Source organism: Epithele typhae (assembly GCF_022376455.1).
Source record: "Epithele typhae strain CBS 203.58 chromosome Unknown BXZ73scaffold_3, whole genome shotgun sequence".
In the NCBI taxonomy this organism is placed as follows: domain Eukaryota; kingdom Fungi; phylum Basidiomycota; class Agaricomycetes; order Polyporales; family Epitheliaceae; genus Epithele; species Epithele typhae.
The window spans coordinates 1,292,680-1,317,893 of record NW_025954194.1 but is presented as its reverse complement, the minus strand read 5'-3'; the positions used below and the strand labels follow the sequence as shown (position 1 = coordinate 1,317,893).

Below are 25,214 nucleotides of genomic sequence, written 5' to 3'. Positions count from 1 at the left end.
CCCGGAGCAACGGTGGCGTTGATGTGGGCGGGGGCGGAGGTGGTCGAGAGAAGCAGCAAGGTCCGGGGCGGCTGAGTCGGCAGGTGAAAAATGCTCAAGTTTGAACGAGCTCACCACGCGGACGGTGTTCGGCCTTTCCGGTGCGTTCGCTGCGCCTTCGGCAAACTGCCTCAGCTTTGGGCGGGTGCGACAGTGCGAGTGACCTGACGTCACTCGCCCACGATATCACGCGCCTCGTTCGTGCCCGGTTCTTTCATTTCCACCACCATGGCCCGCCTCCCCTTCCTCGGCCGCCTTACCTCCAGAGATTACGCCGCCCTCATCTTTGGCGGCGTATTCGTCCTCTTCGAGGCCATCCTCACCCTCGTTATCTCCTTCCTCCCCAAAACCGTCATCGAATGGTTCTACGACCGCTCTCGCAGCCTCTTCCACTTTTCCGTCGGCCCTCCCATCCCCAAGTCTCCCCACCAGCATCTCACCGACCGCATCCGTCGTGCAGAAGACTTCTCCAGGCTATGCGAAATCTTTGGCTATGAGCACGAGGAGCACGTCGTCCTCACCAAGGACGGTTACCTTCTCGGACTCCACCGCCTGCCTGCAAAGAAGGGCGAGGTCAGAGAGAACTCGGGTGTATCCACCGGCAAGCCCGTCGTATACCTTCACCACGGCCTCCTCATGAATTCCGAGGTTTGGGTTTGCCTCACCAACCCCGAGCGTTCTCTTGCCTTCACCCTCGTCGAGCTTGGTTTCGACGTCTGGCTCGGTAATAATCGCGGCAACAAGTATTCCAAGAAGTCCATTCACCACAATCCTAACTCTACCAAGTTTTGGGACTACAGCATCGACGATTTCGCCTGGCACGACATTCCCGATTCCATCAACTACATCCTCGAGGTCACCAAAGAACCCAGCCTGAGCTATGTTGGCTTCAGCCAGGGTACCGCTCAAGCATTTGCCGCCCTAAGCATCCACCCTCCTCTGAACGAGAAGATCAACGTCTTCGTTGCTCTCGCGCCAGCTATGAGCCCAGACGGATTGGCTGCTTCTGTTGTCGACAGTCTGATGAAGGCTTCGTGAGTACCCTCGACATTCATACGCAGGGTTATTCTTAAACGCTACTGTACCCTCAGACCGACACTCCTTTTCCTCATCTTTGGTCGCAAGTCGATCATGTCCTCGGTACCCGCATGGCAATCCCTCCTCTACCCTCCGGTTTACTGCGCGGCCATCAGCTCTTCCCTCAGTTGGCTCTTCAACTGGCAATCCCATAATATCTCCGACTTGCAGAAGTTGGCCGCCTTCTCGCACCTCTACTCCTCGGCTTCCGTCAAATCGGTAGTCCACTGGTTCCAGATCATGCGGAACGGCAAATTCCAGATGTACGACGACGACGTTCAGCGCGTTGTTCTGGTACGGCGCACCGCCAAGCCGTCTGGCGTTACTGCGTACGCGCCCGCCCAGTTCCCAACACGCAACATCGTCTCTCCCATCGTGCTTCTGTATGGCGATTCGGATTCGCTCGTGGATATCGATGTGATGCTGCGCGAGTTGCCTCGCAAGAGGACGACGGCTCGTCGTCTTCGCGGCTACGAGCACTTGGACGTCATCTGGGGCGATAACATCCACAAGGACGTCAACCCGCATGTCGTCGCCGCGCTCCGAGACCACTGCATTAACCCAGAGCGCCTCGATGCGGCGGCGAAGATGACCAACGGGTTCTCGGACTTTGACGACGTTACGGAATCCAACACCCCTGCAGATACCCTCTCCGGATACGAAAATTAATTCTTCCCTCGTCATGTATGCAGTCGAGTCTGGAACACCGTCACAGATCCTAGCGTGTCGCATTTACACACTGTACCGTATGGAGAGCTGTAGTGCCCGCGCTCATAATTGTCCGACCTTGCTTACCGTTATTGTCGAAAAGCTTGTGTCAATTTTCATAGCCACTTACGATCACTGACATTTCTGTGATATGCTATTCATATACTCGAGTGTGTTCCTGATTTGCTATCAACGGCAAAATGACTGCAGGATAGTGTGAAAGGAGATTGTGCCATCTCTATACGCGAGCACGATCCGTGTGTCGTCCTTGCACATCGCCATCCGCACGAGGGGCTTCTCCCCCGTGTGTACTGTGTAGTATCCGCGCGACACACGCTGCGCTGCCGACGCTCCAGAATCGCACCCTCCAGTCGCCGTAGGAGGGGTCCGATTACAACCGAATGCCAATCTCGACCAGGCGTTCAAGCGTCAAAATACGAGGGCGAGCGTGCCAGGCGTCCTCGCCTGTGTCGCACAAATCCCGCGGACTCGAGGGAAATGTACTTTCGCAGTCAGATCCAGTATAGAGACACCGGTAAGAAGATCTACAGGCTACAGCGTCGCGGCTAGTTTACAGCGGGTACAACAGGAAGGGATGTCTGCGCGGCGTGTGCAATGACTTTTGTGAGCTCTGCAATTTGACGCAAAGCGCGCTGATGAGACGGAGGTTAGGGAAAGAAAACATGAAGGACGCACGAGAGAGCTGAATGTTCTCCTGAACTACTGTCGACTCGATCTGGTTGTCGGGATTGGGTGGGATACCGACGACGCTCGAACTTGCGTTCCACGTCCAGCCGAGCTTTTGAACGTAGGCATTCAGCTCAGGGCCTGTCAGTGAGCGAAACGGACGGAGCGATGAGCTCCACGCATGAAAGAAAAAATGCGGCAAGACGTTGCATACCAGACAGGTTAAGATAGGACCCCAAGCGTTCACTGCCTATGCTCGTGAACGCGGCCTTAACTGCGCGGACAGCGACCTGGCGCACTGCGTCCTCGAACCCCACGCACTCCACCGTGTAGTTGTCCCTCAACGACTCGACATCATTCGACCGATAGAAGACCCAGAATGCAGGGAAGCGACATTGCTGCAAGAGACCGTGGAGTGCGGTGAGGATACGGAGCTGATCAGGAAGGGGGTCGGGCTCGTCTTGCGGCGGTGCGGTGGTACGCTCGTCCAGGAGGGATATGCAGAGATTGAAATCGGGGAAGGGGGCGGAGGTGAGGGCTTTGATGAGAATGTTGATCACAACATCGGGGTTGTACAGGTCCGGGTTGAACTGGTACCTGGAGGAGGACCATTAGCTCGCACACACAACCTCAATGGGTGGCAAGATCTTGGGGAGGAAGAGAAATGAAACTTACAGCTTAAGAATGGCAAGGTTGGCAAGGCAGTCATACTCCTCACTACGGATCTGGTGGTAGAGGTAGTCCTCAAGGATGCCGACATTGGACGGATTGTACCGGTCTGTAGATTTGACGTCCGATCAGAGAGAAAACTTGCATGCAGGGGGGCTTGGACTCGTACCGACTCCGGAAACCAAAGTCTCGATCAGAGGGGGCCGTGAAGGAGGGGCCGCCCAGTTCGCCGCGGAAGTCATTGTGAGGTCGTGAGGGATACAAGGAGCGTCGAGGAGCTGGGAGCAGGTAGGAGTACAGAGCAGACCGAGGGCTGAGCCAAGCGGCGAATCGCCCGGCGGGCCGTACAATAGTTGTAGACGCCCGCCTGAGACATGTTCACCAACTTCGTCTGAGACGCGCCCAACTTCGACACAACCTCCAGCTCAGATGTCTGTTACTGTCACCATGAACATCGACGACGAGGACCACAAGCCGCCAACGGAAATGGTCATGGGTGGCGCAAATGGCGCATCTCGTTCTCACTCTCCTGTTGCCCCGGACTCGCGCATGTCAGCTCCTCCTACCGCGTCTTCACCTCCTCCGCCCCCTTCCTCCGCGTTTACGCCTGTCCCTGTGTCAGCACCAGCACCAGCACCAGCACCAGCACAGAAAGGCCCATACAAACCCAACTACAAGCCACACTTGATGTTAAGCGGTCATTCGCGGTCAATATCTTCGGTCAAGTTCAGCCCAGATGGGACCATGTTGGCGTCGTGCGGTAAGTGTGGTGGAAGCCCGGGAAGCTGTGGACGAGTACAGACTCACGCATGATGGGAAGTAAGCTGCCGATAAACTCGTCAAGCTATGGGATGCAGACTCGGGCGATATCATCCATACATTCGAAGGCCATACAGAGGGAATTTCCGACGTCGCCTGGTCGAGTAATGGCGAGTTCCTCGCATCTGCCTCAGACGACAAGTCTGTGCGCCTGTGGAGTCTTGAGTCGGTGAGTTGTCTGTCCTCTTCATGCGTGCGTTGGCCGACGTCTCTCTTCACTGGTAGTACGATGTTATGAAAGTTCTACTCGGGCACACCAACTTCGTGTTCTGTGTGAACTTCAGCCCTTCGTCGAACCTGCTGGCCTCGGGCGGTTTTGACGAGTCTGTCAGAGTATGGGATGTGGCGAGAGGTATGCAACATGTTTGTTGTACATGCACGGTCAACTAATGTTTCCGTTCAGGAAAGACCTTGAAGACGCTCCCCGCACATTCGGACCCAGTGACTGCGGTGGCGTTCAATCACGACGGTACTCTGATTGGGTCATGCTCAATGGACGGCTTAATGTCAGTGTCCGGGATTTTACTCCAGTAGGCAGTGCTGAAGCGCAGTCTTCCACTTGTAGTCGGTTGTGGGACACCGAATCCGGGCAGTGCTTGAAGACATTGGCGGATGACGATAACCCAATATGGTCAGCTCAGCTTCCCTGCTAATAGGAACCCTACTTACCCCCGACAGCTCACACATCAAATTTACCCCGAACTCGCGGTTCATCCTGGCAAGTACTCAGGACTCGACGATTCGGCTCTGGAATACGCAGACAAATAAGTGTGTGAAGACGTATAGCGGGCATTCAAACCGGACGTATTGCATATTCGCGGACTTTGCGCCGGGCCGAAAACACATTGTGGGCGGGAGTGAAGACATGAAGGTCTACATCTGGGACCTGCAGACGCGAGAACTTATTCAAACGCTGGAAGGTCATCGAGGTGCGTGACGGCTGTTGTGGCAAGGCCGCGGATGTTCTAATAGCTTTACAGATGTCGTGGTAACAGTCGCCGTGAGTGATTATGTTGCCGCGTGGAGGACCGTTAGCTGACAACGACATTAGTCACATCCTACTCGGCGACTCATTGCGTCGGCCGCGATGGAGAAGGACTTGACTATTCGTCTGTGGACTGATGACCAACCTGACGGACATTGACCGGAATCTGATTTTGGGGCGCACGGATGTCGTCGTTCCGATAGAGCCTATTGTTATATGAGTATAGTTCCAGTGGATGACGTTCCGTAAGGAAATACGGAACTACGGACGCTCCGTAGTTCTCTAGACCGCTCGAAAGGGCAGTTCCGCCGAGATGCCGACGAGAAAGTGATACCCGAGGATCTCACTGTGGCTGCTGGAATAACAAGCGCCCAAAAGTCTGTGGAGGGGTCGGCACCCCCCTCGCAGAGCAAACAAGCCTGCCGAAAAGCTGTAGAGGCCTCCTGAAGGCCTATTTTGGAGGGGAGGTAGTGATGTGGACCATTATCGGCGCTGACAAATCGACGACTGGACCTCAACGGACCTCCATGAGGTCTGGCTAAGGTCTCCGCGCGGTGGAGGCACTCCGTTGACGCCAGCTTGACGCCAGAGATCCCTCTCGTCGCTTAGCCTCGCTTAAAGCTCCGGAATTGCATTTACGGGTCTAGTAAGAGCGGTCTGGCTTACGGACCGTCATCCAGTGAATCTAATTGTCGCCATCTGGCTCGGAACAGTCGCTCAGACTGACCCCAGATTCCGACTCTGAGTGAATGCTGGCGGAGTTCTGGGTGCTCTCCGGCGTCGGAGTGGTTCTGAAAACAAGGAACGAGGGTCCGAACCCCGACGCCGGACCTGGAACGGGAAGCCTTGTCGAACGCCCAGGCCTTCAGGAAGGCGGGTGAGGAAGATAGGACACGGCGTCTCGCGTTCGAGAAGGTCCGGTCGTGTTCCAGAGTGCGCAGCGCCTCCCTATTCGGCAAGTCATTCTGAGGGCGCAATCGGCTGACTCACCGTTCCGTGCCCACGCTTTCAAACTCCGCCGACCGCCATATATAAGCTGCCCGCGCAACCGCTGCGCCTCAAGCTACCCTATCTACACCACCCACCTCGCATCGCATCCCTCCTCATCACTCGCCATGCAGATCTTCGTTAAGACCCTCACCGGCAAGACTATCACGCTCGAGGTTGAGTCCTCCGACACCATCGACAACGTTAAGGCCAAGATCCAGGACAAGGAGGGGTGAGTGGCGGTCGTCGTTGGAGAGTGTGAAGCATACTGACGACCTTAATAGCATCCCCCCTGACCAGCAGCGCCTCATCTTTGCTGGCAAGCAGCTCGAGGACGGCCGCACCCTTAGCGACTACAACATCCAGAAGGAGTCGACTCTGCACCTCGTTCTCCGTCTGCGTGGTGGTATGCAAATCTTCGTCAAGACTCTCACCGGCAAGACCATTACCCTCGAGGTCGAGTCGTCGGACACCATCGACAATGTCAAGGCGAAGATCCAGGATAAGGAAGGCATCCCCCCGGATCAGCAGCGTCTCATCTTCGCCGGCAAGCAGCTCGAGGATGGCCGCACCCTCAGCGACTACAACATCCAGAAGGAGTCTACCCTTCACCTCGGTACGTCCGCATCGTCCTTCGTGCACGATATCTCGTCTGAGACCCTTCATAGTCCTTCGTCTCCGCGGTGGCATGCAGATCTTCGTTAAGACGCTGACTGGCAAGACGATCACGCTTGAGGTTGAATCTTCCGACACGATCGACAACGTGAAGGCGAAGATTCAGGATAAGGAGGGCATCCCGCCTGACCAACAGCGTTTGATCTTTGCCGGCAAGCAGCTCGAGGACGGTCGCACCCTCTCGGATTACAACATCCAGAAGGAGTCGACGCTGCACCTTGTCCTTCGTCTTCGTGGCGGCATGCAGATTTTCGTTAAGACGTTGACCGGCAAGACCATCACCTGGAGGTCGAGTCGTCCGATACCATCGACAACGTCAAGGCTAAGATCCAGGACAAGGAGGGTATCCCGCCTGATCAGCAGCGCCTCATCTTTGCTGGGAAGCAGTTGGAGGACGGTCGCACGTTGTCCGACTACAACATCCAGAAGGAGAGCACCCTGCACCTCGGTATGTTTGAGTGATTCATCTATGAGGTCTGACGCTAATCATAACATTCTGCAGTCCTCCGTCTCCGTGGCGGGAACTGAGCTGGATGTTGTCTGCTGTCGCGCACTGTAGTTTTTCTGTCGTATCATCAGTTGTCGCCCGTAGCATGTGGAATGTATCATCACCTGGCTTTCGAATTGTCGTCATCGTTGGGGAAGAGCTCCTCGGAGCCAGTGTATAAGTGAGAACGTATGCTACATAACATATCAGCGATGCTAGGTCACTCCGTCTAGACCGCCTTGGGTTCCGACTTCGCATGCCGTCGCCTTCGTTTCCGCTGATGTCCTGATCCTTCTGTATGCTGCTCCCCGTCGTCCAAACCTTCCACCTCGCGTTTACGCTTCTCGCCCGCATTGTTCGTTTCAGACTGGGGCTTCGAAGATGTACCCGCATCTACCTTTGGTTTCTTTTTCTTCACGCTCAGTGGGTTTGGCCCTTTTGGACCCTTCTTTTTGCGTGGCGGTTCCGCAGGTGCAGGTGCCGCACTCTGCAACGCTTGTGTCTCCGGTTCGCTCGGGCGTAGCGCGTTCTCCTCCGCCTGCACAATAAAAAAGCGAGGGATGAGCAAAAGGGCGAGCGGTCGCCAGGGAAAGGACGCACTAAGGCTTTCGTGTGGAGCGTCGCGTCGCTCGGGGGTTCGAGAATCATCACCGCGCGGTTGAGGTGCACGATCGGGACGGCGGGGATGGCGCGGAGCGCACTGCGAAGGTCCGTGGATGCGTCGCGAGCGCGTAGCGGTGCTTGTTCGTGTCGCCTGCGGGGGCGGCGCATGAGCAAGAGCGAGCGCCGCGGGCCGTCTCGCGCAAGCGGTAGAGGGCAGAAGACTGTGGGCTGTGGGACGGGGAACGGGCACGCACCGACGACACTGCGGAGGCACTCGTCCCCGGGTATGGGCGTGCGGTGGTTGCATTTTCGCCGCTCGAACGTCTTCGCGAGCGCGACGGCGTCGGGGTGGTCTTTCTCTTCGAGGTAGAGCTCTTGGATGCAGCATTGGGTGATCACTGAAACGCGGCTTCGCCGAGCGGATGGTCAGCATGACGCTAACAATAGCGCTTGGGGACGTAGCCAACAGAAGATGCAGGGAGGATGGCTGCTCACTGGGTTTAACGGTTCCTTGGAGAACGACGCCAAGCTGCTTCACGAGCTCGATCTTGTGCGCGCTCGCTTCCTTCGCCATATGCGAGTCCACTATATTTCCGCCGCAGAATGAGCGTGGGTACCGGCCGGGATATGTCGTTGCGCGCACCGAGAACTTGGTATGGTTGTCGGAATCCGAAAGACATCGCATACAGCGACATGAGCTTCCGGTATGCTTTGGCACGCTTATGTCTCATGTTGGGTGAACAGTATCTTCAGGCTCCAGTATCAAGACTAAAAAGTCGGCTTTTGGGAGCAGGGTGTATAAGGACTGACAGCAAAGACGGGCAGCAAGACGAGCAGAGGATGGTGAAGGAGCCTGAGCAAAGTGCGAGGAGATTTACCGCCCGCGCCGGGCCGGCGCTGAAGCCTCGCATGCGTGTTGCCGGCCTCGTGCCGGCCAGTCCGTTCTCTCAGCCACCACGACACCATGCGTATATCCCTACTCGTGCTTGCCCTCGCGAGGTTAGTCAAGCGGCGGTTTATGCTTGCGTGGTGCTGACTATGGTTTGTAAACAGCTTTTGCATATCCACATTTGCCCTCGACTTGAAGGGCCGCATACACTGGAACGACCATTGCAAAGGTACGTTCCCGATCCTCGAAAGGACGGCTTGTTAACCTTTCGATGGCACCGCAGGTCTCAACGAACTTGGACAGACCAAGGTAGCGCTTGACAATGGAAAGCTGCATGGAGGGGTGACACGAGATGGCTCGTTCGAGATGTACGTCTCCTGTTCAAACCCATCTGCGCTCTCCCTAATGTCTTCGCATCACCTAGCCCCGATGTCCCACCAGGGACGTACGTGCTCTCCGTACAAGCCCCCGACCATGCATTTGAGCAGGTGCGTCTGCTCCCGTCTGTGCGCCCCCACCCTGCTCATCCCGCCCCGACGCATGCCTCGCAGATGCGTGTCGACGTGTTCGAGACCGACTCCCTCCCCGAAGTGCGCCCGTACTTCCCCGGGACGCCGCTCTCGGCCGCGTCGACGGTGACGCTCCCGTACCCGATCCAGCTCGCCGCGCGGGTGCGGTACGACTTCTTCGTCCCGCGCGAGAGCTTCAACCTGCTCGCGATGTTCCAGAACCCGATGATGATGATGATGCTCGGCGCGGGCGTGCTCGTCCTGCTCATGCCGATGATGATGGTGCGTGCCCCTTCCGGATCCACCCCCCTTCGTTCTCCGTGCGCGACGCGCAAGGTGTGCTCACGCGCGGTGTGGCCGAGCAGAAGAACATGGACCCGGAGGTCATGGAGGAATTCAAGGAGCGGCACGCCAAAATGACCGGCGCCGGCGCGCAGTTGCAAAGCGGGGACCTTTCAGGCGGGTGCGTGCCGTATGCTACTTTGTGATGAGTCCGTGCTGACTCGACATGTTGTGCAGGCTATCTCAGCTGTTCGCCGCGGCGAGCGAGGATTCCAAAGCGGTGACGTCGGGCCAGTCGAAGAATGCGAGTGCCTCGGGAGCGAAGCAGCGCAGTGGCAAGGGCAAACGTCGGTAATTGGTCGGTTGTGCAAACTTTTGAGGGGCGACTGAGACTGGAGTCACCTACATAGCTGAACGAGATGCCACGGCCTCTGCGCCCTGATATCAGTTCGCTGTACTCCCTTATTTGTACCGGAGAGAGACCGGCGATGTGTGCGCATGCTGTGAGACAGGCTTGTTGTGACATGATCTGTCTGGACTGCTTGTCGCGGCCAAGGGTGACGTCAAGAACGAGAACGTGGCGGTGGAAGAGCAGTACGTTGTGGCATAATGTTCCCCCGTGTAAGGAGGTATAAATACTCTGGTTAATGTTACACGGGTCCTCCAAGTAGGTGAAACAGGCCCAGGTCACCACAGGTGACAGGGATCAAAGGAGCACACTGCGCGCCGTGCCGTATCTTTAACCTATGATGGCGGTGGGTCTTGGCCGGTTGTAGCAGCGGTCGGGTAGTCGAGTATATGGCGCAGAACAGCGTTCCTGGACACGGACAGCCTCAGCGATGGCACATGAGGGGAGGCCACGCGGGCACGGACCTCTGCTTAAACCGAGCGAGCACAGTGTGCACAGACATGTCGTCCTCCTCTGGCAACGGACTGCGTGCAGTGAACGTCAGGGCTGCGGGCAGGAACGCGGAACCAAGGACGCTGCGACGAACCTGGCGCTCTCAGCGACAGGTTTGGTGGCAATCTCAACAACATAGATATTGTTGTTCCGCAGGGCGGGCTCGCCTGCGACGGCAGCGCCTGGGGCGTCAGACACCTTGAGGGAGGAAACGATGAGATCCTGAGAAAGACTCTTGACGGCGGGGGGACCGGGACGAGCGGAATCATAGTCTAGGACGAGCACATGCTCGCCGGGAAACTGGGGCAAGAGGGCGGCGGGAGAATCGTCGGCGTAGTGGTACTCTATGGCGGGGTGGCCGAGGGTGGTGGACGCCGCTGTTACGGGGTTGAGGGCATTGGTCTGGGCGACGAGGACATAGTAGGCGGGTCGGACGGGGACGGCGCGGCGGCCATCGGAAGGCGGGCCCGCGAGGGAAGCAGAGCCGGTGTGGGGGAAGTGGAGACGACTGACGGATGGCGCGGATGGTTGCGAGAGCGCTACGGACAGGCACAGACGAGGGCGGTTTCCCGCGGTCATTGCATAGCGTGCGCCTTCCGAAGCTGGTGCACCCCGCCTCGGCTTCCTCTCCGCGACGAGTCGAGACCGCGCCCGCCCAATAACCCTCGATCGCCGACGACTGTCTTGCGTGCTCACTTGACGTCGCTCGTGATGTGCGGACGCTCGGCGGATGGGTTGCTTCCGCCTCATCTGCTTGCATGTGCACTCCGCCCGCATCCACACCCTGGGCACATCATCCTCGTCCCCCTGGTGACCGACGACGATTCGATCGTCCAAACTTCCGACGCGCTCGCCTATCCTCGCGTGTGCCGTCGACTACAAAAGCCCGCGCCGGGCCCTGGAGCAGGCCACGAACCTCCCGAGACTGACGCAGTGCGCCCCGCGTTGTCTCTTTCCTCCCTTCCCCCTTCCTACTCACCTTTCATTTGCACGCTCACATTCATTTTGTATCCATACTCTCTTTCGCGATCATCACCACAATGACCCGCCTCGCGTTCACCCTTCTCACCCTTCCCGTCCTCCTTTCCTTCCTTGCCTCCGCTCAAGCCGGCCCCGCCTGTGCCAAGAGGAACCAGGACTCTACCGACTGCGTCGAGGCCTGCAAGGGCAAGTGGGGATGGCCTGGGTTTGCCATGAACACCGACCGCTGGGGGTCTGTTGGATCTGCCACCGGCACCTCGACCGATGCTCTGACCGCCGCTGTGACCAAGGGTTGCCGCGTCCGCACGTACGCCACGTCCTCACTTTCCTTGCGTCCTTCGCTCACCTACTGTTTCTAGGAGGTCCTCTTCGGCCCTCTCGTCTGCGACCGCACCCACTAGCTCTGCGACGCTTGTTGGAAACGTCGCCCTCACTGCATCGGCTTCCACCGCGTCTGCTGCCGTCACATCATCCGCGTCCATTGCTCCCCTCGCCAACTCCTCCAGCGCGATCAACGCCACCCTCTTCCACAGCTCGACCGCGTCCTCCTCTCACAAGCTCACCGCACTCGCGAACACCGTCTCTTCAACTTCTACTAGCAGCTCTAAGCCCAGCACCACCTCCACAAAACCCGAGACCACGAGCACCACCCCCAAGACGACCTCCACCTCTAAGAAGGAGGAGACGACCGAAGCCCCGCCGACCACAAGCGCCAAGCCCTCCACCTCCACGAAGAAGGCCTCGACAACGAAGCAGGCACAGACCACACAGTCCTCCGGCAACTCAGGCAGCAGCAGCTCCGACGCGACCTCGCAGAGCGACATCAACGCCTACCTCACTGCGCACAACTCCGTCCGCTCCCAGCACGGCGCTTCCGCGCTCTCCTGGAGCGACGACCTCGCCGCGTCCGCGCAGACCTGGGCCAACAACTGCGTCTTCCAGCACTCTGGAGGCAAGCTCGGCGCGTTCGGCGAGAACCTCGCCGCGGGCACGGGCAGCAGCTACGGGATCAGCACCGCGTCAAGTCGTGGACTGACGAAGTTTGTGAGTGGTCTCTGCTTCGCCTGTGTTAGCATCTTACGCCGGAGGTTGACGCCGCCATGCAGCCGACTACTCTTCCAGCAACCCCCAGGCGTCCCACTTCACCCAGGTCGTTTGGAAGGCCACCACTCAGGTCGGTTGTGCCGTCCAGTCTTGCGGCGGCATTTTCGATGCCAGCTTCGGGGTACGTGTCCTACCTCTTGTCCGACTTGCATCTCAGCGTCTGACGACGACCCTCGCCACAGCCCGCCAAGTACTACGTGTGCGAGTACTTCCCTCAGGGCAACGTCATTGGCGCGTTTGCGCAGAACGTCCAGGCCTAAGTCTGAGCGCAGCCTCAGCGCTTTACCTTTCAATATTCCGCCTCGACCAGGGGACCACCCGTTGCCTCATTCCCGCCGCGCGAGCGCGAAAGCCGAGAGGGCACGATTAGCGTATTTCTTTTTAACCTTTCAGTGCCGCCGGTGCATCAGGCATGTCGCGACGTGTCACCCCTGTATCTTTCTTGACCATTGGCTAGTACCGTACCTTTCGACCTTCTCTGTAGCATCTTGTCGCGTTTTGGGCAAGGTACCCCTCTTTTGTCGTCCCGTGGCTCTCGGTTCTACCTGTGGCGGAGTCGAATGCAGCTTGTACCATCATCTTTTCGTGTGAAGGCGTGCCAACCTGTGCCAACCCACTCGTAGATCTCGAGGAACCCGCAGTTCTTGCTGTGCTGCCATCTCGAGTCAGGATTCGGAAAAAGGTTGTTGAGTGGGCCAGAGATGCCGTCATATAGCCGGCGTCGACCGGGCGGTCGGTGCTCTGCCGGGCGCCGACACCAGAGGGACCAAGGTGCAGCTCTTGGACTCTCACCTGCATGTTGTCCCGGGTGGCCCGGTGGTCGGCCGTCTCCCACCTTCTCTATGTCGTCCTCGTTCTCCTAATTGCTATCTTCACCACCATCTCCTGCGCCTTCCTCATCTCCCAGGCGGTGCGCCATGCTCCCAACCAGTCCTTCAAACAGAACATCAATGTCATAATAGTTGGAGCATCATATGTCGTCCTGGTGGGTGGTCCGTCCGCGTAGTCTCACGTGCTATTGTTGTCTCATGTTCGGCGGCAGCTACTCGTGTCCATCGCGTTCTGCCTGAAGCGGAGGATCGCAGTCCACAAGCGTCTGCAGAGGATCTCGGAGACTTTCCACACTCTGGGCAAGAGTGATGTCCCTGAGGTGCGCACCGAGAGTTGCTGAAAGTTCATGCTGTAACGTCGGTGCCCGCACCCAGTCCGTCCACAAGTACATCCAGCAAGAATACACCCGCGCGTGTCTCATTGCGTACGAGTCCCGGCCGAAGGGTCTCTCGCAGGACGGGTGGGGCAAGCCCGGAACGGCACTCGACGGTCTGCGCTTCCGTACGGCCCTGCTGGACTCAGTTCGTGTGATCGGTGCGTGGCCCTCCCTTCGCTCGCGGTGCTAAACCCTGCTCACGTCATGCGATGTGTAGACAGTCTCGCCCACGAGGTCATACCTCGACATCCGGTGCTGCGTCCTCACGCACGGATGCTGCACCACTTCCGCTTCATCATGCCGCTCATGAGCAAGGACGAAGACGGCTTGACGCCTCTGCACTATTACGACTCCGCCGTCCAGCTCGCTCGACATGCTACCCGGGAGCCGGGGAGAACGAGTTTTTGGTCGGGATCACGGCGGCGAGAGAGATCGAGAATGTGTAAGTCGACTATATGCTATCTGATGCGTCTTTGGGTCTCAACGCTCTACCAGCCTGCAGGAGTGTTTGGCGGAGATGCGCAGGGGCTCCGCTTCGGACCTGAGTACATGTAAGCCCGTGCTGTGCATGTCCTTCGAGGCTCTCGAACTAAACACTCGCCACCGTAGACGCAGACCTGTTGACGGGCCGTACCAATGACAACCGCGGTCACCCCGAGCTCTCAGGTGCAGTGCGAAGAGTCCATATTCGTCAAGGAAAAGGGTACAAGTACACGAACAACCGCCATTTAATGCAAGCCCTTCTCGTACACCTTCTGGAACGCCGGCCTCGCCGCCCACGCCTTCCAGTACGCCTCCACCTTCGGCGGCACCGGGCCCCTGTCTCCTTTTCGAGCGTCTTGTACCCGTCCGCGACGGAGCCCCCGGTGAACATCGCGATCCGCGCGAGCCACGCGCCGAGGTGGTAGTCGTCCTCGCCCGGGGTCTCGCCCCCGAGGAACCCAGACTCGGGCAGGAGCGTCGGGAGCTCGGTCATGATGAACGCGGTGATCGTCTTCCAGAGTTGGTGCCGGCCTCGAAGACGCCGGCCTTGGCGGCGTCGGGCGCGGCGCCCTTGAAGACGGCGAGCAGACCGCCGTTGACCGCCTTCTTGCCGGTGTAGAACTCCTGGAAGTCGGCGGCCGCGGGCAACGCGCTGTGCTTCTCGAGCGAGTCTTGGCCTGGAGGTCGTGCCCGGCAGAGGAACGGTGAGTGGTTAGTCCTGGAGTGCGATGGCGGAAATAACTCACGGTTCTGGAGGAAGATCAGCGGGAAGCCGGACGCGAGTGCCTTCAGCTGCTCGTCATTGCGCTGGACGGCGGCGCGTCAGCACGGGTCTGGTGGCACGGCACGGTGCGGAGCACTCACCGCGAGCAGCATGGGCGCGTTGGGGTCGAGCTGCGCCTCCTGAAGGGTGTCCCGGAGTGCGGTTCCCTTCGCGGCCTTGCGCGGGGCGTGCTCGATAAGGTACTTGATCACCTGCTTGGTGGACGTGTACGCTTTGCCGTCCGCGACGAGCGTCGGGAGCGTGCCGTTCGGGTTCTGCGCGACCCGTGCCGCGGGTACCCAGTCAGTCTCGGGAAGCGCTGCAAGTCACAGGGGTAGGCTTGGGCACGCACGATGGCGAGGAACTCGGGCGTAAAGTTGGCGCCTTCAGCGAGGTTGACGACCTTGACATCGATGGCGTCGGCGGGGTACTCGAGGTCGGCGCTGTGCCGGACGCGGATGAGCAAACGCAAGGATGCGGCACAATGGCGCGGGGACTCACATGGCAAGTTCTCCGGCGGCAGCCCAAACGGACATGCCGAATGTGTAGTAGGTAGGCTGTATAGGGAAAATATTCAGCCTCTGGTCGGCCAAGCCACTGTATAGTCGTTCACCTTGGACATGGCTTTGCTAGGTGGTGGGTGTAATTGCAAAGAGGGATAGGAGGCGTGCAGGAGAGATGATATCGATGGCAGTCGAGGCTCGCCTGCCTTTTATAGCGTACTAGTATACAGGTACGGGCTCGCCACATCTCAGACATGGTCCGCTCAGTCGCCAGCCGACGAACCCCGGGCTCGACAACTACCAATCGCCGTGAGAGAGACGCAGACTGGGCGGCGCAAGTGTGCTATGGCGTCAGCGCACGGGACGTCGTTTGTCACACCCAACAACTTCTTGGTGCGCCGCGCTCGGGCTTTGATGGTGTCTAAGCCTGCCCTAGACTCATTGGCCATTAGTTGCCAATCACGCCGCTGAGCGTTCGCTGCATCGTTCCCCCGAGCCTAGTGATAATAGCTAGATGGAATTCTTCGGAAGTCGTTCGCAGCGTCAGCTAAACATGTGCCAGTAACAATGTCGCCCCGGGTCGGACCCGACGCTCGACCACACTGCTGAGAGCAGCGGTTATGATGTGCATGTGTTTCGATGGTTTTTGGCAGTCCTCGCACTTCTGACTCACACTGACCGTGCGAGATCCGGAGTACGGTGAAGCGCACATCGCATGTCGTACAATTTCATCATCTCCGAACGTACGGGCGCGTTAACTAGTCGTAATTGGGAACAAAGACATCTTCGCGGTCGAGAGTCGTCCATTTCCTTCAGCTTGCTTGGTTGGGGGGAACCTCCTGTCCGTGCGTCACCACTGTCCCCCAGCGAGCGTGAAAGGTGAGCACAGAGCACTCAACCCTCGGGAACAAAGGCACATAGACTCACCTCCACGTACTGCGGCAGGTCCCGCACCACCTTCTGGAGCGAATTGACGACGCTCGGCATGTGGTACAGCTGCCGCCCGCACACCGCGCAGCACGCGGAGCCCATCTCCGCCATCTCCTTGAGCATGTACACCTGCTCGTCGAGCGCGGCCCCGAGCGGGAACCGGTCCAGCCGCTTCACGAGCGCGTACTTGAGCCCGATCCACGCCGCGTGCTCGAGCGGCGCCCCGCACCGGCTGCTCCCGCACCCCGTCGCCACGCCGTATCCGAACGCGCCGACGCTCGCGCGCCGGCGGCCGTCCCCGCCGCGGGCGCCGAAGGCCCAGCCGTCGACGCGCCCGCAGACGGCGCCGAGGACGTTCATCGGGAACGCGACGAGGTCGTCCAGGGCGGCGACGAAGCGCGCGCGGCGGGCGCGGTGCAGTGCGAGGAGGCGGTCCGCGGCGCGCGGCGGGGCGTGCGTCACGAGTTCGAGCAGCGCGGCGGGCGCGAAGACGTCGAGGGCGCGCGAGACGGTGAGCGCGGAGGCGCGCTGGGCCTCGTGCGCCCAGCCCATTTGGGAGGCGATGGCGTAGAGCCGGATCGGGGACGCGGGCGTCGCGGCGGGCGAGGGGGTGGTCGGGGAGGTGGGCGAGGTGGGGGAGCCGTCCGAGAAGAGTTGGATTCGAACGACGTCGAGGGCGAACTGGACGTCGTATTTTTCGGCCGCCCTCAGGGTTTCTTCCAGGAGGTCGATGTCATTGGCGGGAGGCCCATACCGCCGATTATGCCGAACAGTGCTGCGAGCACATCCGTCCCTTCAGGCATTGGGATGGGGTCAAACGCTGCCGCGCTCGAACTTTGGGGCAGTGTCAGCATTGTAGAGAAAAGAGCTGAAGCCTGCCGTAGAGTATCCGGCGAGACCCCGAAGTGAACACCCTCCCGTGATCGTAGGACGAGGCGTCCGTCGGAAAAGGGAAATTTTCATGAAATACACAGTTTGTGGAGGTCGTGGGGGATGTCATCATGCCTGAAAATACATCAGGATTCCATAAGGCTCTCAGGGTGAAAGGGAACATGAAGACTGACGGGGATAGGGGGTGGACGGACTGGCACGTTGTTGGAGCCACAGATCAAGATGGAGACGAAGGACGGGACACTCATGTGCTGAGCACGCCGGACGTGAAGGCTTAGGAACGGTAGAGGTTCATTGTTCCCCATTCACCTGAAGGACGGTTGTATCGAACGACATTCGCGAAGGTTGTCTCCAACACGACGGCTATTTCCACTAAATCCTTGATGGTACTTTTGTCATTAACGCACAATTAGCCCACGGAAGCACCTCTACGGACAACATCTAGAATAAAGCACTCTGATGGTATAGGGCGCTTAGAAGCAGAAGACCTGAGAAAGGTGCGGTTAGCCAAGCGTTGTTACGTGATCTCGTCATACACACCTGATCCTCCAGCTTGCTGACAGTCCGGGGCGCAGGGTACTTGAGCTCGTCAAGGTATTTCCTGTGGTTCGCGGAGCATTCAATACGCAAGCGTGACAGGCGAAGGGGGAAAATCTCACTTCATGGCAGTAATCATGGGCGGAGGGCCTGTGGAACGCGATTCAGCTCACGCCTTGCTGCGGACACGTAAGGCGCGTTTACGTACCGCAGAGAAGGACCTTGATGTTGTGGTCCGTGGGCGGCATGTGTTTCTCGATCATGTCCTTTGTCACAAAGCCCACACCGCCTTGCCACGCCGTAGGCGGGTTGTTGAGCACGTAGTAGACCCGGAAGCGGTTCGAGTGCTGGGCGGCGAGCTCATCAAGCTCCTTCTTGAGCAGGATGTCCTCCTCGTTCACGTTCGCGTAGATGAGCGAGAGCTTGGTGCGGTCGAGCGGGTTCTTGAGCGCGGCGCGCACGATCTGGAGCATGGGCGTGATGCCCGTGCCGCCTGCAATCATACCGAGCTCGCGAGAGAGCGAGGGGTGGTACTTGAACTGTCCCTTGGGACCCTTGATGCGCACCTTGTCGCCGATTTTGAGGAGCGAGATGTAACGGGAGATGTTGCCCTTCTCGTACGACTGACAGTGCGCGTGGGGTGGTAAGCGCCGGTGGGGATGCACAAGGGCGGACAGAGAACGCGCGAAAGGACAGCACACACCTTGATAAGAAGGTCGAAATGGCCAAGGTTGTCGTCGCTGCTAGTGGGCGTGTAGCTGCGCATGATGTCCTTGCCATTTATCTCGGCCGAGACAGATACGTGCTGGCCAATGGGCAGGCCGAGAACATCCTGCGGGTGGGGAAGCGCGAAGCGGTAGCTTCGGGAACGTTGAGCACGGCTCGGACAAGCCAGCAGACTGTATGCGCGGGCGTGGACTCACATCGCGGTGTTGGGAGAGATGACAATCTTTTCCTTGAGGGGGAACTCCTTCCACACCTGAGCGTCCAGCACCGGCTTGCGCTCTGTCCAGCAACGCGGCGTCAGTTAGGACACATGGGCAGCGGACAGCGGACACGTACTGCCGGAGCTGAACTTCATGAAGATGAATGCGCCGGTGGCAAGCGCGAGGGCAAGCGCGATGAGCTGCGTGTAGGAGCTGTCCATCCTGCTGAAGTCGTTGTGGGGTAGGTCGCGGTCGGGATTGTCGAGGCCAATGAGGATGAGGTCGGCGAGGTATATGCCGCGGGCGTGAAGCTGGGCGGAGATGAACCGAGAGAGGCCGAAGAGGACGACGGACGTGCCAGCGAAGGACGCGATGAAGGTGACTTGGAGGAGGTTGGGCATTTGGGCGGCCGCGGGGCATGCGTCCGCGTAGCAGTTTCGCACTATCCGAGTCTGCCCAGGCGCGCCGAGGCCGCGTTACGCGTCTGACCGGCCCGCAGACGCCCACTGTTACATACTGGAATCGCGCCAGCGCATCCAAGAGTTCATGCACACGACTTGCGGTGGCACGCGGTTGGTATCGTTGTTAGCGAGAATGGACATGGTATGAAGCAAGAGTCGCGCGTACACTGATGGATGGACGCTTTCAAACACTCGGCGGAAAACAACAAAAAAGTGGCTAGGAGTGGACGTTTCCTCGCACCTCATGGCGGCTGCATTGTCGAGGCGGGCGGCAGGACGGTGGGACAATAGTAGCGGCGATGGTTGCACGGAGTTTTTGTGGATCAGAGTACAATGAGAACACAAGGCGGTCAGGCGCGCTTCCAGACCTGTGTGAATGGACGCCGAGGGTGTGGTCATGGCGATGCCCGCGACTTTTCTACGGCCGAGTCGTCTATGAAAGAAGCTCGGTGTCGACGACGCGAAAACCGTGTCCGGTCCGACAGGAAGCCGTCGTTTCATTGACCCGCAGTGCGCAGCCGAGCCCCACGGATGAACCTGTGCAGAGCCCGGGAGGTGGATGAAGGCGACGGTCTGCGAAGGTCCACATCGGCCTTACGGCTCAGGCTGAAAGAAGCTACGGATTGACGCAAAACGACACGAGCTGACCATGCGAGGATACCGACGAGCTTGAGCTCAAGCCAGGCACAGGTTTACGAATCGCTGCGGGGAGAGCGTTTTCCACCGGGACGCAAGTGGCCAGGAACGAGAGGACGAGCGCAGCGCATGAGCGCCACGTTTGGTGATGAGGGGGTGATGTGAGACCAAAGGACGGGGGAAACGGGGCCGAGCCACGAGGGAATCCGAAGATGTGCCTGCAGATCTGAAGCGATTGCAGCTGATGGATGTTCATGCGGAGGGGAGATGTTGCAGATCCCCGTGGGCGAAACGCTGGCTCGCGCGAGACGTGGCGTCGGGCGGGGGGGAGTCGAGAGTGGAGTGGCGGGGGAGCGGTGTGCGGGACCGTGGCGCGCCAGCTCTGCGTGGCTCCGGTGGATGGCGTGGCGCGGCGCGGCGGTCGCTGCGGACGACAGGCGCGGGCGGGGAGCGGAGGAGCCGTGGGCCGGAGTCCGGAGCCCGGGCGGCGCTCGGTCAGTGGGCGATCGTTTGGATTAGGGCACATGGGCCAAAGCAAGCCAAACACACGCTCCCGCGCCCAGACGCCCAAGTTGAACTTATGGGCCGGGTGGGCGGAGGATGCTCGCCACCTCCCCCGACTCCCTCCCGCCCGTCTTGCTGGGGCTCCTCCCGTCTCCCGCCTTCTTGGGAATCCGCTTCTCGTTCATATTTTTCATTTCTCCTTCTTCGGGTTCCCCCCAAAATCTTGCTTCTTGCAAACGCTATCTACACGCCGGCGTGTTGACCAAGCCATGAACCCCCCGCAGCTCGCCCTTCCCCCACGCCGCAAGGGCCCTCCGACCCCGCTGCACATCCAGACTCCAGGCCACAATCCGTCTCTCGCCTTCTTCTCGAGCGAGAGCTCCGCCTCGACTCTCTCTTCCACCACCTCAGACGCCGACTCCTTCATCCTCCCCTCCCCCAGCAAGCCTCGCTCCCTTCGTAACATGAAGAAGCTCTCGATCACCCTGCCGTCCGCTCAGTCCTCCGTCAACTCCCTCGGCCTTCCCGCCGACGACCCTCACAATCCTCCTCCCACTGCCCCCGACGCTTCCGTCCTCTCCAAGCGCCGGCCCTCAGTGGTTTCCCTCCCTAACACGAGCAGCCTTCTGCTCCGGAGAAAGGGCGAGGATGGCGATGGCTCCCCCACTGTTGCCTACAGCGATGGCCCTATCCAGATCCTTCCGGGCATCTGGCTTGGCTCCGAGGACAATGTTCGCGATTGGGCGGGTCTTAGGGAGAGGGGAATCCGGTCGATCCTGAACGTAGCAAAAGAAGTTCAGACCGTCTTTGACCAAATCGTTCAACCCATGCGTCCGTTCATGTCGACTCCCGACTTGAACGCGACTGTTGCTCACGGGCCCGACTCTGACTCGACATACAACCCTGCCCATCTCCCCACGGGTCGGCCTGCTATGCACTATCTCAAGCTTCACTGGTCGCACGGCCAGGCCGATCTGGTCTCCAAAGGATTCCAAACCGCGTTCTCATATGTGGATCAGGCCTTGGAGCGTGGAGACGGTGTGCTCATCCAGTGCGTATATCCAGTATTCCATCGCTCCGAAAGCTGACTAATTCTGGTCTATGTAGTTGTCAGTGCGGCGTCTCCCGTTCCGCCACACTCGTAATCGCCCTCGTTATGCGTGCTGCTGCACAGCAGTCCCCAAGCGTCCCTCCCGAAGTCTGGGCGCTGAAGGGGATGCAGGGCGCCTACCAGTTCGTCAAGGAGAAGAGCAAATACGTCGGTCCGAACATGTCGTGCGTTTCTGTTCTCCCCACGTTATGTCAAATCCATCATCTCACATGTGCTCCCTGTAATAGTCTTATCTACCAACTGCTCGATTATGAGCGTGCGTTGAAGGGCGGTAACACTTCTCCGACGCCCTCGGAGATCTCTGCGGAGGAAGAGTGGAGCCGTCGCCGTCTCGCCATGGAGGACACAGATGGTGAAGATGACCGCCGAAGTGTCGAGATGATGCAAGAGGCCAAGGCGCTTGACCAGGCCATGGAAGACCGTATCATTGCTCGCAAGGGGTCCGCCTCTTCTCTCAGCTCGACAGCATCCACAGGTACAGGAGGTGTTGGCATGGGCGCTGCGTGGCGTTCCAAGTACGGCTCTGGCCGCAAGCGGAAGGGCTCTACTGCCAGTGTTCTTACCAACGGGAGCATCCTCAGCGAAGATCTCGTGGAGGAAGACGAGGAGCACGAGCTTCTTGGTGTTGGCCGGGACTTCGACGGCGCTAGTCTCGGCGCGAGGAGCTCGGGTGAAGAGGAATCTGGTGATTCGGCTACCGACCCAGTTCCTCCTGCCTCGGCATGCTTGACAGCACGCCCTCTCCCATCTGCTCGTCGCCAGTCACGTCGTCCGCCTGGTCTTTCGCTGGCTCCGCCTTCTGCCCCTGCCACCAAGACCTCGTTTGGTCTTATTTCTGCGCCTGCCAACAAGGCGTCTTTCAACCTCCCGCCCATTCCGGCCACTGCGGTCAAGTCCTCGTTCGACCTGACCCCTCGGGCCAACCGCACCGCGAAGGTCCCTCGCCATCGCCCGCCTCCTCTGGGTATTCTACCCGCCGTGCCCGCCTCCCCTATCATTCCCGTCAACGTCCCCATTGGTCAGCCCCGCAGTCGGACGGAGTCTCGCAAGCCGGATATGCCTCCTGCGCATCTTCGCCATTCGCTCAAGATCACCCCTCCGAAGACCAAGCCCTCCACCATTCCTGCGACACCCTCCCAAACCCTATTCGTGTTCCCTCCGTCTCCGACTTTGGCGGCCTCGCGCACACCATCGACACTCACGCTGACGTCGAACTCTTTCCCCTTCCCCTCTTTGTCGACGCCCCGCGTCTCGACGTTCAAGGCGGAAGGACGTCGCAAGACTTTCATTGGCCTTGCGGCACCACCCACCCCCACTGTCGCGTCTTCGCGCGTGGATGTTCGTGGCTGGATCGCATGATTGATACCATGCTCGGCACATGTTTATGCCCATGCACCCCTCTCCTCTCGCGCTGTCGCCTGTCCTCGTGCATTTTTATCCGTGTCACATCCCGGATCCCTCGCATGTTCTGTTTGTCTGTTTATTACCTTCATCCTTCACTTGGACTGTATCTCTGCATCCAAATTTGTGGCCGCGTAAATATGACATATCATTATCACGGCGTCTGCTTTCCTTCGCTGTCTATTCTTACGCCCTCACGCGTCCTTTACGTTCTCTGTGCATGTTTTCCCCCTCTTCACTTGACATTGCATTCGGACTTTGCATCGTGGCGTCGCTCCCGGTTGTCTGTATAATATACGTCTCATCCTTCTCCCGATCGAGCCAGTCAGCATCTCTCCTCTTGCCGCACCTCATCACTCCGCTCACCCCTCTCGCATCACCCAAGGCCCGCGTCTCCTTTGCATTTCTTTATTCCTTTCACCTGTCACATATCTACACTTCTCCACATCCGAGCACGTTCCGCTAAGCGGGCGAGAAAACAATTTTAAAAAAGGAACCATGTTGTTCCCTGGCACAGACCAGACATGTATCCCGCCCCGTGTGTGCCGCTTTTGTCGGACTGCCGCCACACACTGCGATGCTTGAGCACGAGAATGGGGCGTTCCACAGGCAATAAATTACGGAGCACCGCATCCGACATGCGTGTACACGGGTAGCAAATGAAATGACGTCGACAGCCATACGCACGGTGGCGACGCCTCGCAACCGTCTCCCTGAGAGCTTGAGCCGGCGGCTCCTGACCACCCTCCGCCCGATCACCCGTGCTCGCTCGATCGAACCGCCCCAGCCTGCGGCGGCAGAAAGGTGCGGCCTCGGGGGTTGACGTTGCGCGCTGAGCGCTGAGCGTTCAGCGACCGCCACTGAAGACGCGGCCGACGCTGGTTTTGACGACGCCGGTGAGGAGCTGGCCGCCCAGGCCGCCCAGACCGGGCACGCCCCAGCTCGAGGCGGCGAGGTTGTTCGCCCACTTCTGCTTCGCGTCGCGGTCGCTGCAGGCGGGCGCGTGCGTCCCCCGGGGGTGGCGGTCGCGCGCGGACGGCGAGCGCGACGTGAGCCGGGAGAGGGGGTTTTTGGGATGCGTGAGGGGCGCAGTCGTCGGCGGGGAAACGGCGGGGGGACGGAAGCGGGGAATCAGGGACGTCAGCTTCCAGAGTGCGGGCAGGCAGCAGGTGATGGGGGAGGTGCGCACGCGTATGTGAACCCGATGGCGTTCGTGACATTGAAGACGAGCGCGAGGATGACGAGCGGCACGAATCTAGACAGCCGTGGGCGTTGGCGTCGAAAACGCGTGCATGTGAAGAGACGGGCACGACGCACGAGAGGTTGGATATGAGCGCGACGATGAGGAGCGCGACCCACGCGACTGGGAAGGTGTACACCGCGACCTAGGAGCGTAGGACGGGTCAGCGCGACGTTGGCGCGGCGTGGGAGGTGCGAGTCTCACTCACCCAAAACATCCTACGCGAACACGGGCGCGGTGTGAAAGCGCGTCAGTGGTGTGTGATCGGCCCCAAGCCACCGCGTAAACGGCGACGCGAACTCACCTCGAGTCAATGGGGTTCGCAGGGTGGGTGGGCTGCGGGATCGAGTAGACAGGAAGCAGACATGCGAGAAGCGCGGGCGATGGGATGGTTAGATGCTGCACGCAGATATCCGGCAAGACAAAGATGGGCGCACATCACGGCTTTCAAACACCCAGTAGCTTTCACCATCATCGTCCACCTGTGGACATATGGGATCGTGTCAGCGGGCGAATGATGCGCGTGAAGTGATGCGCGTAGGGCCGCGCGAGGAAGGGACGGACCTGGTTCCAATAGCGCAGGCCCACGAGTCGTCGACCCGCGACGTTCTGTGTGTACGCGTCAGATGAGCATGTTCATTACACATGCATATGACATACGCACTTTACAGTTCCAGAAGTCCATCGCGAGCAACACCACGACGATTACGGACTACACACGCGAGCACGTTGAGCTCATTTGGCGGGCAGATGTGACGGAGATGAACTGACAGAAAGAACATAGCTGGAAATGAAGAAGCCGCACAGGATGTACACAGCCAATGCTGCGGAGCGGAATGCGTAGAGAAAGAATAGAACAGTTGGGTGGGCCGACTGGGACACGGCAGGTCAGTAGACTCGCGAGACTGAGGCAGGACGACATGTACGTGCCTGTCTGAGGATTCCGGCGATCCCTGTAAACCGAACATACACAACCAGTCCCACCGGTGTCCTTGCACCAAGCTCGAGCGTACGCACCTGACTCTGCGTCCCCCGGAGTGGACGCCAATTGTGTCGGTGCAGTACGAGTGTTGGTCGCTGCGGGTGCTGGGCCGGACGCAATGTTGCCGGTCGCGGACGTCCTCCGCTCGTACTCCGGCTCGTCCGGCTCGATGGTGTCGAATAATGGGGTGTTAGAGCTCATGGCTGTAGAGAGACAACGAGCATGGGCGGTAGGTGT

The 25,214-nt window shown here is 59.3% G+C and overlaps 12 protein-coding genes across 12 annotated transcripts; 6 read left to right on the top strand and 6 right to left on the bottom strand.

The window, feature by feature from the left end:
- Positions 1-267: 267 nt before the first annotated feature.
- BXZ73DRAFT_73967 (triacylglycerol lipase) lies at positions 268-1,785 on the top strand (the record flags this gene model as incomplete). The annotated part of the gene is made up of 2 exons (XM_048021967.1): positions 268-1,073; positions 1,131-1,785. The coding sequence occupies 2 exons, from the start codon at positions 268-270 to the stop codon at positions 1,783-1,785; spliced, it is 1,461 nt and encodes a 486-aa protein (XP_047882812.1).
- Positions 1,786-2,390: 605 nt separating this feature from the next.
- Positions 2,391-3,422, bottom strand: BXZ73DRAFT_96945 (initiation factor 3; the record flags this gene model as incomplete). Its single annotated transcript, XM_048027207.1, has 5 exons — positions 2,391-2,455; positions 2,521-2,652; positions 2,726-3,108; positions 3,187-3,289; positions 3,350-3,422. 5 exons carry the CDS (start codon positions 3,420-3,422, stop codon positions 2,391-2,393), a joined length of 756 nt encoding a protein of 251 aa, XP_047882811.1.
- Positions 3,423-3,609: 187 nt separating this feature from the next.
- BXZ73DRAFT_87346 (WD40 repeat-like protein) lies at positions 3,610-5,143 on the top strand (the record flags this gene model as incomplete). The annotated part of the gene is made up of 9 exons (XM_048024527.1): positions 3,610-3,697; positions 3,815-3,940; positions 4,005-4,168; positions 4,225-4,351; positions 4,403-4,505; positions 4,565-4,630; positions 4,678-4,928; positions 4,980-4,999; positions 5,051-5,143. 9 exons carry the CDS (start codon positions 3,610-3,612, stop codon positions 5,141-5,143), a joined length of 1,038 nt encoding a protein of 345 aa, XP_047882810.1.
- A 2,219-nt stretch (positions 5,144-7,362) lies between these two features.
- Positions 7,363-8,467, bottom strand: BXZ73DRAFT_73965 (PIN domain-like protein; the record flags this gene model as incomplete). The annotated part of the gene is made up of 5 exons (XM_048021966.1): positions 7,363-7,671; positions 7,734-7,873; positions 7,991-8,134; positions 8,232-8,321; positions 8,380-8,467. The coding sequence occupies 5 exons, from the start codon at positions 8,465-8,467 to the stop codon at positions 7,363-7,365; spliced, it is 771 nt and encodes a 256-aa protein (XP_047882809.1).
- Positions 8,468-8,700: 233 nt separating this feature from the next.
- BXZ73DRAFT_96941 (uncharacterized protein) lies at positions 8,701-9,771 on the top strand (the record flags this gene model as incomplete). Its single annotated transcript, XM_048027206.1, has 7 exons — positions 8,701-8,735; positions 8,790-8,854; positions 8,909-8,993; positions 9,050-9,113; positions 9,177-9,416; positions 9,500-9,597; positions 9,654-9,771. The coding sequence occupies 7 exons, from the start codon at positions 8,701-8,703 to the stop codon at positions 9,769-9,771; spliced, it is 705 nt and encodes a 234-aa protein (XP_047882808.1).
- Positions 9,772-10,160: 389 nt separating this feature from the next.
- Positions 10,161-10,896, bottom strand: BXZ73DRAFT_73963 (uncharacterized protein; the record flags this gene model as incomplete). The annotated part of the gene is made up of 3 exons (XM_048021965.1): positions 10,161-10,233; positions 10,290-10,349; positions 10,412-10,896. The coding sequence occupies 3 exons, from the start codon at positions 10,894-10,896 to the stop codon at positions 10,161-10,163; spliced, it is 618 nt and encodes a 205-aa protein (XP_047882807.1).
- A 461-nt stretch (positions 10,897-11,357) lies between these two features.
- On the top strand, positions 11,358-12,662 carry BXZ73DRAFT_96939 (PR-1-like protein; the record flags this gene model as incomplete). The annotated part of the gene is made up of 4 exons (XM_048027205.1): positions 11,358-11,605; positions 11,658-12,346; positions 12,405-12,523; positions 12,585-12,662. 4 exons carry the CDS (start codon positions 11,358-11,360, stop codon positions 12,660-12,662), a joined length of 1,134 nt encoding a protein of 377 aa, XP_047882806.1.
- Positions 12,663-13,198: 536 nt separating this feature from the next.
- BXZ73DRAFT_87344 (uncharacterized protein) lies at positions 13,199-14,055 on the top strand (the record flags this gene model as incomplete). Its single annotated transcript, XM_048024526.1, has 5 exons — positions 13,199-13,387; positions 13,445-13,552; positions 13,608-13,767; positions 13,827-13,966; positions 14,005-14,055. 5 exons carry the CDS (start codon positions 13,199-13,201, stop codon positions 14,053-14,055), a joined length of 648 nt encoding a protein of 215 aa, XP_047882805.1.
- Positions 14,056-14,337: 282 nt separating this feature from the next.
- BXZ73DRAFT_87343 (uncharacterized protein) lies at positions 14,338-15,477 on the bottom strand (the record flags this gene model as incomplete). Its single annotated transcript, XM_048024525.1, has 8 exons — positions 14,338-14,428; positions 14,455-14,603; positions 14,633-14,769; positions 14,839-14,899; positions 14,957-15,130; positions 15,208-15,298; positions 15,357-15,412; positions 15,469-15,477. 8 exons carry the CDS (start codon positions 15,475-15,477, stop codon positions 14,338-14,340), a joined length of 768 nt encoding a protein of 255 aa, XP_047882804.1.
- Positions 15,478-17,652: 2,175 nt separating this feature from the next.
- BXZ73DRAFT_96936 (NADH-cytochrome b5 reductase) lies at positions 17,653-19,043 on the bottom strand (the record flags this gene model as incomplete). The annotated part of the gene is made up of 7 exons (XM_048027204.1): positions 17,653-17,667; positions 17,720-17,780; positions 17,839-17,866; positions 17,925-18,339; positions 18,420-18,576; positions 18,640-18,721; positions 18,779-19,043. 7 exons carry the CDS (start codon positions 19,041-19,043, stop codon positions 17,653-17,655), a joined length of 1,023 nt encoding a protein of 340 aa, XP_047882803.1.
- Positions 19,044-20,512: 1,469 nt separating this feature from the next.
- BXZ73DRAFT_73959 (uncharacterized protein) lies at positions 20,513-22,713 on the top strand (the record flags this gene model as incomplete). Its single annotated transcript, XM_048021964.1, has 3 exons — positions 20,513-21,294; positions 21,351-21,518; positions 21,582-22,713. 3 exons carry the CDS (start codon positions 20,513-20,515, stop codon positions 22,711-22,713), a joined length of 2,082 nt encoding a protein of 693 aa, XP_047882802.1.
- Positions 22,714-23,602: 889 nt separating this feature from the next.
- Positions 23,603-25,178, bottom strand: BXZ73DRAFT_87338 (DUF846-domain-containing protein; the record flags this gene model as incomplete). Its single annotated transcript, XM_048024524.1, has 9 exons — positions 23,603-23,744; positions 23,945-24,010; positions 24,073-24,140; positions 24,433-24,477; positions 24,560-24,604; positions 24,660-24,707; positions 24,767-24,868; positions 24,893-24,929; positions 25,009-25,178. 9 exons carry the CDS (start codon positions 25,176-25,178, stop codon positions 23,603-23,605), a joined length of 723 nt encoding a protein of 240 aa, XP_047882801.1.
- Between the last annotated feature and the right edge of the window lie 36 nt (positions 25,179-25,214).